The sequence below is a fragment of the Heliangelus exortis genome, chromosome 1 (assembly GCF_036169615.1).
Source record: "Heliangelus exortis chromosome 1, bHelExo1.hap1, whole genome shotgun sequence".
NCBI classification, from domain to species: Eukaryota; Metazoa; Chordata; class Aves; order Apodiformes; family Trochilidae; genus Heliangelus; species Heliangelus exortis.
The window spans coordinates 127,002,024-127,013,210 of NC_092422.1; the positions used below are offsets into that span (position 1 = coordinate 127,002,024).

The window sequence follows — 11,187 nt, forward strand, 5'->3', positions numbered from 1 at the left end:
AGAACAGCTTCTTCACACTGTAGAGGTATATCACTACATTTTTTAGCTCACTGTCATTTCATTGCTGTGTCATTTTAAAAAGCCAAAAGAATTATCATTTCATATTACTATGCAAAACTACACATATATGAGTGGTTGAAACACATGCATGTGCATACGGATCTGGGATCTTAGAAGTTCTCTGAAGAGACTGAGGAAAACAATGCATCTCATTTAGAAAGGAAAATATTTATAATTATGCATATTTATTAATTATTACATTTAACTGCTTAATGCCAGATTTACGAAGCAAATTGCAATTGTTCATTCTCATAGCTAATAAATTGTGCATGAATAATGAAGGCATAAAATCTGCAAGCAATGCCATGACTTCAGAATTTATTTATGAATCGAAGCCTTTTTTTTCAGTATCGAAGACTTAGTTTTGAGTAAAGGTGAATAGTCTACACAAGTGATCTTAGAGATGGTCAGGGGTCTTACAGCAAGAAGTTCTGGGATTATTTTTGAATTATGGCTGACATTACCTGTAAAAAAGGTAAATCTGAACTTGCAAATTTCACTTGACTAATAATATACCACAATTCAGTGTTGCAGACTGGAAACAGAGCTGCCAAAAGAAGCAGTTCTAGGGAGATGTAAGTAATTCTGTATGTATAGATTCATGAGTCTGTGCACATTTTTAGCTAAAGGCTTAGAGAATAAGTATGTTTGATAGGGATTAGGAACACCTTGAGGCTCCCAAGTGCGGGTCTGCACTGCCATCTGCTGTTGGTAATGAATGGCGCCCGTGCCTGCTCCAGGAGTCCTTCCCTTCGATTCCTTCAGCGGGAATGAACCTACCAGAAGGTCTTATCATCAAATAACCCTCCCTGGAATGGTGTTTTGGCTTCATCCCTCTTTGTAATGCAAGTGCTCTCCTCTGAATGGTGGCCATACCGGGCTCTTCTCCTTCTGTACATCAGCTTTAGTAATGACAGCCTGATGTTCCTCCAGTCTCACCAGCGCAATTCCATCAATTTCTATTCCTAATACAACCAGCAATGTGATAAAAACTAGTGTAGTGTGACCAGCAAATATAGCTGTAAATCCCCATCCGGTGCCTTAGGGACTTCAGTCACACTGCTCAGAGGAAAGATGAGGTACTGTGTAATAGCACTGTCTAATCAGCAAATGTGGCACATACGCTCATCCTAGGACTTTAAAAAAAAAAAAAAAAAGAGCATTTATATATTTCTAAGATTTCCAAAGGAAAACTAAACGCGTATGACTGTAGCGCTATGCTATTCTACACCTGAAGCTGCCTGAAGGTGCAAGTACTCTGACCCAGATTTCTTGAATTTTCAATAGTCAGACTAGTTCATGCCATTATTTGAGAAGTGGAAATACTTAATCCATCTGTTCATCCTCTTATAAGCTTCAAAAAGAGTTAATTCCTTGGAAAATCAGTAGTTATGCTGGGAGAAAAATAAAAGGAAAAAAGGAAAATTAAAAGAAAAAAACAACAACAACAAAAAAGAGAGCCAAACTGTGTGTGACATGCCTTTTCTAAAGCAGAGGTGCTCTTCTTTTTCCACGTCAGCCTGCAGGAATCCACAGACAACCATTGTACTATCACAGGTGGGGCCTGTGGGAGGGAAGACTCTGGAGTTTCATGGCCCTGACAGCTTAGATGTTATGGAAAAGGAAATCATTGCTCTAACTTTAAAAATAGTTACTTTCAGCTTTTTGGCTTTAGGATAAACCCTCTGCAATTTTGTCCACCTTGAATAAATAAGGACAAAATCTATATTGTTACTAATCTACTAATTTTTTTTTCTTTGTATGACATGTAAGTTGTTCTAATTCTTAGCACAGTGATTTTAAAATCATTCTGTGTACAACTCATGTTCATTTAGTGCAGTTCATCCTGAATACAAAGAAAACCTTGCAGTTAAAAGTTTGTTACTAACAGTTGATGTATTTACCTCCATGTTCTCTAGAGTCTAATGGACTCATAGTTTATACTGTTAGATGTATTTAAACACTTTAGCAAAGCATATATAGATTAAATTTTTCACTTGGAAGGTCTTTTGCTATTAGACCAGCAAATTTTCTGTATGACTTGACAAATATTTTATGGAACTATGTGGGCTATTTCATGTCAGTTTAGATGTTCAGAAATTTCAAATATGAATGATTTAACCACTGCACCTGCAATGCTATATGCTACTTCACATAATTAGCTTTAAATTAGTTCTGTATTTGCTCATGACTTCTATATAGACATTCGAATAGAAAATAACCAAAATACATTTCTATTTAAACAAGTGAGAAATAATTCACTTACAATACCTCAGATTTTGGTTAGTCCACTTTGGAGTCTGTGGCCATACCTGGTGCAAACACATGCAATTCTACATAGGTTAATACTTAATTTACTTAATTTAAAAGCCAAGAACAGCATTCTTCGTGTTTTAAATAGCAAAATTACTAAACTGAATGTGTAACATTGTGATGTGACTAGGCAGCACTCCTTGATCTTGAAAAGAGTAACTGAGGGGCTTTCTGATCAATTATGCCAATTCTCTTTGACTGATTCACCAATTTGGAGCAGTGTGGATTTATATGTGTCCAGTCGAAGGTGGACATCCACTTTTTTTCTTCTGGAGAAAATGACACCTACAGTGAGAGTTTTTCCATCCTACTACAGAGTTCTAAGGCTAAGGGGATGCTGCTACTTCCTTCTCACTGGAGGGAAGGTACTTCATTTGTGCCTGGAAGTTCTGGTATCCAGAAGTCTCCTATTGGTAATGGTACTGTCTTGCAATAGTTTCTTGTCTGTTGTCCTGAGCTGTTTTGGAAGGAGAACCTAACTACTCAGGGAAACAACGCACAGCTTCATTTCTCACCCTCAAGTTGAGATCTGACTGTTACACATGGGAAACTGAAGTGCTGATGCACTCCTGCGACAGTGTCATCATAGTACCAGACTAAAATTAGTAGGACAAACTTTGCTTTTTTCTTCACTACCAAATAAAAGGAAGCTTAAATTATAGTTAAGATTGTATATTAAACTTGAAGATGACAATGAATTAGTTTAATTAATACCACCTTAAATGATACAGTCTAAGTTTGTTTGAAAGTATTTGATACACCTGAAGGTAAATTGTTTTGCTGTCATGTTTATCAGATGAGAAGTTCTTGTAACACCATGGTTTTCTTTCACAGGTGACACTACTGTATGCCTTTCTTCACATGAGACACAGCTTCAGATATTTTGATAAAATGAGATACTTGCGGAAACGATCAGCAGTGTCCTTAGGAGTTCTTGTCATTTTCTTGCTGTTCATAAACCTGTACATTGAAGATGGTTATGTTTTGGTAAGTTTGTTAGATGGTAGAAATCATCTTGGAATAACAGAACAGAACGCATCCCTAGTTAAGCAGTAAAGTTCTTAATTTCTGCAGTTTTTCCTGTTAGCATACCACAAACAGTGAAGTATCCTCAACATGTGTCCTTTATGATGGGGCCACCTTATCAATATGTACTGCATACAGGGTGTGTCAGTAAGACCCTGACAGTCCTTTTCATACAAGTAAACGTCATCATTTATTGGAAGTGTGAGAGATAATGAATGTAGCAAAACACAGAGCTGTCTCCATCAGGTATCTTGAATTAAAATATCCCCTTTATTTTCCATTTTTCTGTATCTACCTCAGTTTTAATGTTGAAAATTTTCTAAATATGAAACATTAATATTATGTAGGACCTCCGTTTTCAGTCTACCCCTTTACCAGTGAACAATGTATTAAACAATATCACAGAAATACAATTACAGAAAAGAACTTAGGCCAGTTTCATATGTTTTAAGCTCCTTGTATGAATAATTTCAGTTTTTCAATTTTTTCTCACTTTCTGTATCTCAGATCTGATGGATTCAGTGTTATGGTTTTAGCAAAGGGATGTAAATGACACTTCGTTTAAGTTTATGATTCTGAAAAAGATTATGGAAAAATTTTTGTTAGGAATTTCAACCACTGCCAACAGTGTACTGTAACTCCATAGTTTATATGTAACCTATGCTTAAAGCCAAGTAAGCCCTGAAGACTTGATACATGGATTGAATTTCCATTTTTGCAGAGTCTGGACTGAGCCCAGTAAAAGAACATAGCGCATTACAGAAATACTGCTTTCCCTTAAAGTACTTACACTCAGGTTCTGTAATATGTTTTATTTATGCATCATTTCTTGGTTTGTAATCAAATCTGACCTGTCTTACTGCATTTGTTTTTTTTTTCAGTGCGATTTTCCCTGATGCTGCTTCTCCACTTACTAATTGCTTCAAAGTCCCCCAGATGTTTTTCAGAGTGCTTTTATTATGACTGCTAATGCTGTTCCTCTTGGTTTGTTTTTGAAATATTTTCCTGTCCTATTTGCCAGCTGCCCAGATGGCTCCATGTCTTATTATTAATTTGCTATTTTCCCCCCTTTTTTAGAAATTCGCTCTTTCATTGCTTTCACTCTTTTCATGGCTTACTCTTTGCATTTTTTTTCCAGTCCCGTTCGTTGGGAATTTTGGGAGCCCTAATGAACAACAGTAAGAGTGTGCCCACTGAAGGGTGGTATATGTGAGATTTTTTGTAAAATGCAGTCATGTAGCCCCTTTTTTGGTGGTGCTGTGGGTAGGGTTCCATGTGAGGGTTAGGCCAGCAAAAGTTTTCATGGATCACTCTTTGCATTTTTTTTCAGTCTTGTTTGTTTGGAGTTTTTTGGAGCCCTATTGAGCAACAGTGTGAGAGTGGCCACCGAGGGGTGGTATATTCAAAGTTTTTGGTAAAACGCAGTTGCATAGCCCAATTTTTGGTTGTGCTGTGGGTAGAGTTCCATGTGAGGGTTAGGGCCAGCAAAAGTTTACATGGGTCACTCTTTGCATTTTTTTCCCAGTCCCGTTCATTCAGAGTTTTGGGAGCCCTACTGAGCAACACTGGGAATTTGGCCACCAAGGGGTGGTATATTCAAGTTTTTTGTTAAAACACAATCCCATAGCCCAATTGTTGGTGATGCTGTGGGTAGGGTCCCCTGTGAGGGTAAGGGCTAGCAAAAGTTTCCTGGGTCACTCTTTGCATTTTTTTGCCAGTCCCATTCGTTCGGAGTTCTGGGAGTCCTACTGAGCAATAATGGGAGATAGGCCGCTGAGGGTTGGTATATTCAACTTTTTTGAAAAACACAATTCCATAGCCTGATTGTTGGTGGTGCTGAGGGTAGGGTTTCATGTGCATGTTAGGGCCAGCAAAAGTTTTCATGGGTCACTCTTTGCATTTTATTTTCCAGTCCCGTTTGTTCGGAGTTTTTGGAGCCCTATTGAGGAACAGTGGGAGAGTGGCTGCCAAGGGGTGGTATATTTGAGGTTTTTGGTAAAATGCAAACCCGTAGCCCAATAGTTTGTGGTGCTGTGGGTAGGGTTCCATTTGATGGTTTTGGCCTGCAAACGTTTTCATTGGTCACTCCTTCCATTTGCTAGACAGGCCTGTTTCCTTGAATTTTGTTATATGAATTCCATTACTGTGGTAGAGCAGCTAAGGGGATGATAAAATTCTTTTCTTTTTATCACAAGTCTAGGATGGAGCAACTGAAAAAATTGCAAAATGAGACACATGTAAGGATACAGTTTTATTTTAGTAACAATTTATTCTCTTTTCATAAACCCTTTTAAAAAATACTTCCCCACTTCTGTCTTTTCTTTCACCTGAAAATTATTTCAGGTGTTTTTGAGTAGTGTTATTTTATATCTCTTTTGCATACTGCAGTGTTTTTTGCCAATTATATAGTTTTTGCAACCTTTTTGTGATTTCTTTTCAAAGTACCTTTCCCCCCTTCTTTTTGCCAAATTCTGAAGCGTGAATGTAGATTTTCTGTAGTGAAAAGTGTGTGATATTCAGTAATGTTTTTTTAAAAAAATAAGGTGACCTCTACATGCTTTCATGAAAGCTGACACTGAAAATGTTGTTCTTAGAAACCTTCCTGTCTTTTTTTCCTCTCTGGCTGGTATTCATAGATGTGTTTCTCTCTGTCTCTTTCCCTCTCCAATTCTTTTTGTTTTCTCACTAATAGGAAGGGGACAAGCAATTAATCAGAGAAACAGCTACGCACCAGCTCAACCCAGAGCACTATCTTCACACTTTTAAGGATTTGTCTAATTTCTCAGGATCTATAAACATTTCCTATCGCTACCTAGCTGGCACACCTTTGCCAAGGAAAAGTGAGTAACTGCAATCTGAATGTTATGAAATGCAGTAATTTTAAAATGGGTTACATTCATACAGTCTCTGTGATATTTCTAGGCAAGAAGAGGGACTGATTTAAGCATTGACAATCTCAGAGAGTTAGTGGGACATCACTCTCAGTGCAGGCAGTTCCTGAGCAGCCCCATCACTGACTACTCTACAGCCTGATTGCCTTCTGACCAAAAACCTGACTTGTAGTTATCCTACAGGCAGCCTCTGGATAGTCTGTGCAAACATATTTTTGTGTATCTCCCCCCAGTCCAGAGGGAGATGCTTTAGAAAGCAGAAGCAGGGCATGTACTGTCCCTGAGGCCATACTGCCAGCCTGTCAGTATAGCCAGTCTAAGGGATTGTATTGTGTGCTGGGATCACACAGATACAACTTTCAGGTTCCCTATTCTAATGGTCCAGCAGCTGTGAATGGATCTCCTTTTTCCTTTATCTGTGATAACAGGGAAGGTGAATTGTGCTATTACAGGGTCAGTAAAGGAGGATTCTTCTCTCAATCATCTGTAGATCGACTTTCTAGTTATTCTGATTTCAACCAGAGTTCAAGACCTGTATTTCAAAAGTGAAATGTGGCCTTATCTACCTTATAGACAGGTGTCCTTTGAGTTCCAAATCAATAATTTTTCAAACATAAACAAGCTTAGAAATCCAGGCACAGAAGATAAAATAATCTGTGAGTTGTTGAATAGAAAGCTATAATGTAACATTTGTTCAAATAAGTTTTGGGTCGGTGTAGGCAGCGTATATGGCTTCTGTGGGCTGTGCTTCACTGCACAACTTCATTTTGAGCAGACTTAGGCCTCAAGAGAAATTCTGAATCTCTTTGTCAGAGTAGTTTTTTACAAAGTGCAGTATTTCAAGAAAGTTGGGGTAGGTTCAACTGAAGTATGCCCTGCCAGTTAGAAAACTGGTGATATATTAGAAAATATCTGAAAAAAATTTATTTAGAGTGCTGGTAAAAACGCAATGGCAGTGATTGCAGAACAACAGAGTCAAAAATTCTTCCCTTATAATTAAGATGTATCTTTCCTTAGAAAGATGTAACAGTATTATTTATACAAGCACAGGTACACAGTTGTAAGTTCTCTTCTACTTTAAAATAGCTACATCTTGCAGGAGGGAATTCCCTACAAAATGCTCAATGAGGCCTCAAAGTGGGTTAGATGAAGAACTATTAACAAGGAAAAATATTACAAATTCACTTTAAAATGAACATGCTGAAATAATCTACCCGTACAGTATTCATAAAGCTGTAAAGTTATACATAAGCCTAGCTAGTCTCGTAGAGTGCTTAAAGTGACAAAAGATTGACAGTTAATATATATTCCACATTTCTGTTAATTTCCTAGTTCCTTGTTTAAAAAAGATTGTATGCATCATATCTCATAATCCTTTTTCTTTTATAAAGCAGATTTATAGCCTTATCATTGTCTATGTAGTTTCCCCTGCCAGGCCTATATATGCACATTGCTTTGGCTTTATTCCTCCATGTGCTATTCCTTGCAGCTAACAAGTGAATGTTTAATGCAGTAGCCTCCATATGTCTATTTGTTTGCAATAAAGTTCTTCTTTATTGAAAAGGAATCAGCATCCTTTGTTTCATGCATCTTAAGTTCAGAAGGTTTATTTAATATAAGAACAGCTCTTGAGAAAAGCTTTGTGACAAAACATCAGGTACTCAGGTTTTTGAATTATCTTTTGTACAGGGTATCTTACCATTGGGCTGTCCTCTGTGAAACGGAAAAAGGGAAACTACTTGCTTGAGACAATCAGATCCATATTTGAGCAGTCAAGTTATGAAGAACTCAAAGAAATAGCAGTGGTAGTGCAGCTAGCAGATTTTGACTCAGCCTGGTGTGAAGGGATGGTCCAAGATATTTCACAGAAATTTGCACATCACATAATTGCAGGCAGATTAATAGTTATTCATGTCACTGAGGAGTATTATCCTGTGCTGGATGGCCTCAAGAGAAATTACAATGACCCAGAGGACCGCGTGAAGTTTCGATCGAAACAAAATATAGATTATGCTTACCTTCTTAACTTTTGTGCTAATCTTTCTGATTATTATGTGATGCTAGAGGATGACGTTCACTGTTCAAAGAATTTTTTGACTGCTGTTAAGAAAGTAATTGCGTCTCGAGAAGGATCCTATTGGGTGACTTTGGAATTCTCCAAACTGGGATACATTGGCAAGCTTTACCATTCCCATGACCTCCCACGCCTGGCCCATTTTTTGTTGATGTTCTACCAAGAGATGCCTTGTGATTGGCTGCTCATCCACTTTCGGGGGCTGTTAGCTCAGAAGGAAGTGATACGTTTTAAGCCATCTCTGTTCCAACACATGGGATACTACTCATCTTACAAAGGAGCTGAAAACAAGTTAAAGGATGATGATTTTGAGGAGGAACTATTTGATATCCCTGACAACCCACCTGCAAACTTGCACACCAACATGAATGTATTTGAAAACTATGAGGCAAGCAAGGCTTACAGCAGCATTGATGAGTATTTTTGGGGCAAAGCTCCTTCTGTGGGAGACTTCTATGGGATTGTATTTGAGAAGCCCATTAAAATCAGTAAAATTAAAGTTGTCACTGGAACTGAAGACCGGCAAAATGATATTTTACATCATGGCGCCCTGGAAGTAGGAGAAAAGATTGTCGGGAGTAAAAAAGGGAGACAGTGTACTACTTACTTGAGATTAGGGGAATTCAGAAATGGGAATTTTGAAATAACAGATGTAGAGCACAAAGTTCTGTTTGATATTAACTGCATGAGAATACTTGTTACCAAGAGCCAAAAAGAATGGCTGATCATTAGAAGCATTAGTGTTTGGACTTCTCAAAAACCAAATCAATGAAGCAAAGCTACATGAGAAGGTACAGAGTGCATACAATTTGTTGGATCCCAGCTGGTGCCATTCCCCAGAAGAAGTGGCATTGCCAACTCTTCATTAGAGACACAGAAAATCTGGGGAAATCAGGAAACAAGCAAAGCAAATTATTTTTTACTAGTTTGGACAGGCAATATACAAACACTTACTTGTTGATGAATTTGAATTTTATAAGAAATGCAAAGTTCTCAAACCTCTCTTCAGATCTTGAACTCCTTTTGTATTATCATTTCTTTGTAAGAGAGATCTTCTGGACTAAGCAGGAAAAAACATCCTATTATTACCAAAAGTTTTAAAGCTATGACCAGTGTGTTATGTAAAGAAATTGAATTGCACCTTGAGCACATATAAAAGTAAAATGTTATAGTAGTATGCATTTGTACAAGAGTTGGTGATTTGTTTCTTTTAAAGACAGTTGTGACAAGAAAGTCTGTCCTGAAACAGGCAGTTCCAATGTGAGCACCATAAGAAAATAGTGTGGCTAATCATTGCAGCTTCTTTTCAAAAGGTAATGTACGTAAAATTATAAATCTGACATGACAGCTATGTAAAAAATAGATAATTGCATCTGTTATTCTGTCTCAACAAATATCCTTTGTTATTTTTCCTGAATTTTTCACTGAAAGCAGTACTGCTTGGATTCTGTATTACTTAGGGGACCAATTTACTCTCCTTATTCGAACAAAATGCCTCACAGCAAGCAAGCATTCTGCTTGAGTACAGCTGTCACTATCAAACCCAAGCACCTCAAAGGCAACACTGTTCTCTTAGGCAGGAATCTTAGCAGATTCCAGCTTCAACATTTTCTGTTCCTTCAGAGTTTTCAGAACTTCTTGTGAGAAATCTGCACATAGCTGAATAGTACAGCATGCTTTCCAAAGACAGCTATACTTTCCATATCCAGATGCCCGGTCCATGTGTGATACAAATGTAAAATGTACCAGGTTAAACAACTGAAGGTGAAAGAAATCACCAGTCTTTCCTGGATGATTTCTAGCTAGTAGGGCAGACACAAAAATAAGAATCTTGTTTCAATGAAAAAAAAAAAAAAAAGTTTAAATTATTCTGGGGGGGGGAGGGAGGGAGGGTTGTTTTGTTTTTTGTCTGCATTTTTTAAATTATGATCACTTTAGGCTTGTGGACATCTTCCCACTGCCTCTGAGTATACACTGTGAGCTTATTTTGCCTGGATTTAGCCAGTAATCATAAAATTTCCCTCACTCTTCACGACTTCAGTATCATCTCTGGGCTTTTAGTGCATCATACAGGGAGGCTGTATGATTTATACTGTACACATACATTTGCATTAGAAGAATCTATGGGGGTTTTCTCCTCAAAGAAATTCCCCAGACTCTCTCAGAAGATGCACTATGAAATCCATCAGTATCAAGTGTGGCACAGATTAACATTGTATTGTCAATATCATGAATACTGTGGTCATCATCTAATTGCATGTGGGGGTTTTAGTCAAACCTGGAAGGCAAGGATTAGATTTCAAGAATGTGTGCACTGACCCGGAATGAACTAACTACTGTAGTCAGTACATCAAAACCAACAAAGCTATTTCAGAGGGTAAATTATTAAAAAATTCACATGAAAAAACATTGCAATTGTTTTTCCTGGTTGATAAATCCTGATAAATTCCAGTCCAAGTTTGGCAAATCCACCAATACAGAGGTAAGGTATTTTAAATAAATAAATTTTATTTAGATTTAAAATAAAAATTTTAAATAAATCTTCTGATATATGCTTCTACATAATTCAGAAAAGCATACTCATGTCAAAGAAAGTCTTTGTTTCTTTGTTCCTTAATACACACCTAGATCTCTATTCAATAGATAGATATCTTCAGTTAAACCACATTAAAAGTGGCATACATGTTCAATCTGAAAAGGAAAATGACACCATTTTTAAAAATGAAAAATATGTGCTAATCTCAAACGGTTATAAATGCTTATATTCTCAGTCCCAAGGTTTAAAACATTCTTGCAATCAAAACTATACCAAATGTGAATGGC

General features: G+C 37.3%; 1 protein-coding gene across 1 annotated transcript in view; it reads left to right on the forward strand.

The window, feature by feature from the left end:
• MGAT4C (MGAT4 family member C) overlaps positions 1 to 10,209 on the forward strand; it is a 140,328-nt gene extending 130,119 nt beyond the window's left edge. Inside the window, exons 2-4 of the mRNA XM_071744772.1 lie at positions 3,208 to 3,360; positions 6,092 to 6,239; positions 7,980 to 10,209. Coding sequence (XP_071600873.1) covers positions 3,235 to 3,360; positions 6,092 to 6,239; positions 7,980 to 9,136 — 1,431 coding nt within the window. The 5' untranslated portion in view covers positions 3,208 to 3,234 and the 3' untranslated portion in view covers positions 9,137 to 10,209. The remainder of the gene's footprint in view (positions 1 to 3,207; positions 3,361 to 6,091; positions 6,240 to 7,979) is intronic.
• Positions 10,210 to 11,187: the final 978 nt, after the last annotated feature.